This window comes from Pygoscelis adeliae, unplaced genomic scaffold (genome assembly GCF_000699105.1).
Source record: "Pygoscelis adeliae isolate BGI_AS28 unplaced genomic scaffold, ASM69910v1 Scaffold443, whole genome shotgun sequence".
Taxonomy (NCBI): Eukaryota; Metazoa; Chordata; class Aves; order Sphenisciformes; family Spheniscidae; genus Pygoscelis; species Pygoscelis adeliae.
In genome coordinates, this window is record NW_008824447.1 from 131,670 (window position 1) to 136,223 (window position 4,554).

Below are 4,554 nucleotides of genomic sequence, written 5' to 3' on the forward strand. Positions count from 1 at the left end.
TTCCAGACAGTGGTCAGCAGGCCCTGGGGTCCAATCACCGCTACGGTTCAGTTACACATCTAAGCTGGCTGCAGTCTGTGTCACAAAATTCACTCTAGGCTACATGGCCTTTGGGAATGCAACAAGAAACTGCCTGTTGCTTCCTGCCACCAGGGAGAAATTAATACCGTCAAAAACCTACCGCGCTCTTACTCCCAAATGCTTAGAGACCATCTTTTGCTGATTAAGCACCCTTAAGTACTAAGAGGTATTGAAGCAAGTTGCCTTTGGCAAGTCACCTAGCCTTGTGCTGTACTGGAAGATGGGCTGTCACACTGACACTCTCAAAGACAGCTGTCCTCACCACTGGAATTGCACTCCTGATGTACAACCACCCTTGGGGTTCATGGGTGCACTTCAGCCTCCTCGCCAGCAACAGCATTCTGGGACTAACATAAACACACACAAACCTACCCTCGACCCAGCAAACTCCCCGCTTTGGTTTCACGCCCTTTCTGCTGCAGACAAGAGCTGCCACGCAATGGCGATGCAGGCTGTTAAACCTTACTTCTAGATTCGTAAATATTTTTACAGCAGCGTGTAGAATATCCCCCCATTTTATATGGGAAGAAACCAAAGCTCAGAGAGGTGCTGGCAAATCGCCTACAGCCAGCAGACCAGTAGCAGACTTGGCAACCAACCCATCTCCTACGGGCCAGCCCAGCGCCCGGGCGGCGTGGACATACTGCCTGCCTTCCAGCAGGGCCCTCAGCCTGGGAGAAGGCAAGAACATCCTGTCGCCTCTGGAGCGGTTCGCTGAGGGCGGTCCCAAAGGGCCATTTGGTTTCAGTCCTAAAACACCGCGCTCAGGCAAGCTCTTGGCATGGCAGCGGCTAAGCCAAGGAGAAGACCTAAAGGTTTTCTCCTATCTCCCCCCTCCAACTCCATACACTTGAAGGTAAAGAAACAACTGCATCCCTCTGGTAGAAAAAGGCAGCACCAAGATAACTGGAGTGACCCAATAAAAATAAAAAAGACACCTCGTGTCCAACTCTGCATCCCAAAGTGAGCAGGTCAGTGCCAATGCCTGTCAGAATCACTGTGCAAGGTGAGACACACGAAATGCCACCAGCTGGGGCATGGGGACACTGCCAGGGCAAGGGGGAGAGGAGCGCTAAGGTTTGCTTAACATTAACAGACATACGTATCTGGAACAGTTATTCCTTTACAGCCTCATAAATTAGTGAGCCCATAAAAACAGGAGCCTCGAGGAGGACATGCCAAAACCCTGCCATGCAAACCATGTTAATTATGATAATAGGCAGATTTTAATAAGCCAGTTCCTGGCTCCCGCACTTTCATCTATAAAACACACATGTTTCCAAGGCCAGGGGATCTCAGAAATACCTGCCAGCCCTCTAATCGTCTAAACCCCAGTAGCACAAAAAATATTTTTGAGGGCTTGTCACACCCCATATCCCTTTGAATTTTTCTAGTAAAAAAAAAAAAAAATCAGATGAAAGAAAACTCCTCCTCTGTAAACCCCAATCTAGTCACAGCAATGAAACAAATGTCTCGGCGGAGGCGGTGGTAGTGGTAAAGGAGACAGGAGGGCAAGAGGAGGGAGCTGAAGGAATGGTAAATCATCTTCTCCAGACGACGGGACCAGGGAGCTCCTGGATTCCTGGCTGCGCAGTTCTGGCAGCTGACGCTGCTCTTCCTCCGATGCCCTGGCAGAGAGTCAGGCAGCACTGCCGTCCGCTTCAAACATCTGCCAGCCCAGCCCGTTGGAAGCGCGTCTGTGCTGAACACTGGAGCGTGGAAGGTGAGGAGGGGGAGCCTGCCGGATCAGCTAAGACTTTAGCTCCCGGTCAGGTTTCATGCTGAAGGGCTCCAGCCTCTCGCTCTCTGGCAGCATGCTGTTCAGCCGCTCCATCAGTGGGATCGTCTGGTCGATGCCCATCTGTATACGGCGGAGGATGGCAGACATTTCATTGACCTTCTGGATCTGCTCCGCATACTTGGCATACTTCTTCTGGCGTTCCTGCATGAAGCTATAAAGAGTTTCCACAGAGAGGTCCATCTGTTTAAAAACAACAAGCAGAGTGAGGCGCATTAGGCCGACTGTTACCACAGGCCCTTCAGCACGTTGTCTTTCCTAAAAGCAACTGAGAAGCATGTTAGACACCCCACTGGAGCTACCAGCCAGGTACAAAGGAGCTCCTCTGTTGGGGCAAAAATACACCCAAATGCTGAGTATTTGATCAGAAAATTTTTATTTACAGGGTTGAAAGCCAACAGGCACTGCCAGGGATTTCCCAATAAACTATCCACATATCCTCCAAGTTATCCAAACCCAGGGAACTCATGACCTCCGCCTACGCCTGTAGTATATTTTCAGTGGAAGTTGTTCATTTGCAAGCATTAAGGTCTACCGTAGTTGCCAGTGCTAATTTCATCAGCTTAGCCAGGTTAGTCTGCGACTAAGCCACTGCTGTTATTACCATCGTCATCTGGAAAACTCCTGCCTTGGGAAAGAACCACAATGGATTGCTAGTGTCCCTAATTTCCCCGAATCCTAAAAATAAATGTGTTATGAATGACCCCAGGAGAGACATTAAGTAAACCAGCCATGCAATTAAACACCGTAAGTACCCAAACATGGCTCTAGCGTGATGACAATGACAGGAACTGCAGTGCTATTCCTGCCATTGAGTGACAAAGGTAGCCTTTATAATTCACAGCCCAACTTTCTCTTCAGCCAGACCTGTAAACTCCAGGCAGGATTCAGCCAATAGCTGCTAGTACCGTACACATGAACCAAGGCAGATGGTTTAAGCTGTTTTACACATTGTAAGACATACCACATATTCAGAGAGCCTGGTAATAGATCTGCTCCAAGCCCTCAACCGCACACCTGAAGCTCGGTTGCTTCAGCCTGCTGTAGCTGTGCTCGACAACCCCGGCTGCTCTCCTGTGATGGCTCTTCAAACTGGTATGTCTGAGCAGTTGGAACGCATCCTGCAACCACGCTCTGTTGTGGTGGAAAGCGGTTCCCTTGCTTGGGACTCGGCGCACGCCCACAGTGGCTGCCCAGTGAAGGGCAGGAGCGCACACATGCTGACCAGTTTTAGCCTACTGCCACCTCTTATCACTGTTTTTCTGAACCTCTCCCATCTAATTACCCCCAGAGGAAGGAGGTCACCACTCATGATGAAGCGGCCTCAGGGAATCGCTGCTGAGGACTCCTGGTCTACCAGGAGTCTCCAGTTCAAACAACATCCCTCGCTTTAACTGTGTGACAGAGTCAACCCATTCAGTGGAGGACAGCGACCGTACCCCTCATCAGGGACAACACAAATTTATCAGTGCACTGCTAAAAAACAAGCCGTGCTGACCAGGTCTGACCTACATAGCACTTAATGGGCAAGTGTAATCCTGACCCAGCACTCAGTGGTGCGGGGCTGTAGGGGAGAGCCTGCAGCAAGGGAAGGATTGGGTGGAAGCGGTGCAAAGCTAGAAGGGGGATCCCCCACTGAGAAGGGAAGTCCCACCCGACCGAGCACTGCTGTCCTGCTGGCAGCAGCAGTGTTTGACACTGGGGGAAAAACTAGGGGAGCTGTGTTTGCTGACAAACGTCCCTTTCAAGCCCTGGGGAAGGGGTCAAGACAAAAACAGTCGGGCAAGAAAATATTTTATTGAGAAATGTAAGTAACAAACAGCATTGAAAACAAACACACAAGTTTCCGCTGAACTGTCATGGGGATTAGGAAGCATTTTTTTTTCCCCCCTATCACCACCATCAGAGCTGGATACAGTACCAATTAACTTTTTATTTGGTTTGTACTTTCTAGTGCTCTCGGGCCAAATTTTTCCTCTTTGCCTCTGAGCTTTCCTGTGAATTCCTCCCTCCACGCTTTCATGCACAGGACAAAATAAATACCAGCAGAACAGGAAACTCCAAATAGAGTGGAAACAATTTAAGCCTGCACAGGGGTTTCTATTAAAACCCCAGCTTAATAATTTAGTAGCTTGGCGCTAGCTCTGTAAATTGGAGTGTGTAAAAAGCAGACCACCACCAGGTCTGCATGGGCTGGAAGTAAATTCAATCCAGCACCTAAAAACATCCTACCTAATAAGAGACAGTGGCATGGAGTGGCAGCCAGTTGGAAACCTGCCAAAAGCCAGCATGCCTCATTAAACTGAGCAGCACGGAGACCCAGGCAGAAACCTCCTCTGGTGCTGAAGTTCTCCTCCACAGGCAGGTTCTCCACATGGTCTCACAGCACTGTGCAAGAGGCAAAGCGTGCATCTACCAAGCTCTGAAACAAAAAAACCCCAAAGACCCCCTTTTCTTTCCATTCCAATAATTTTCATTTGTTGACTTTTGGGCTTCTTGTGTAAATACCAGTATGTCCACCTACTGGAGGGAAACATGGGGAGAAGCTCAAGCTGACCTGCAAAAGGAAGAAGAAATGCGGAGTGGCCTTCCAAGCTCTTTGCTACTTTTGGACACATTCACAATGGCTATAAAAAAAGCTGCTTCACAAAAAAGAGAAAGGGTGGAAGTGAGTG

At 49.3% G+C, this 4,554-nt stretch overlaps 1 protein-coding gene across 1 annotated transcript in view; it reads right to left on the reverse strand.

Moving 5' to 3' along the window:
• Window positions 1-9: 9 nt before the first annotated feature.
• The window catches only part of LOH12CR1 (loss of heterozygosity, 12, chromosomal region 1), an 82,357-nt gene continuing 77,812 nt past the window's right edge, over window positions 10-4,554 (reverse strand). The window contains exon 4 of the mRNA XM_009321023.1: window positions 10-2,062. Coding sequence (XP_009319298.1) covers window positions 1,832-2,062 — 231 coding nt within the window. The 3' untranslated portion in view covers window positions 10-1,831. The remainder of the gene's footprint in view (window positions 2,063-4,554) is intronic.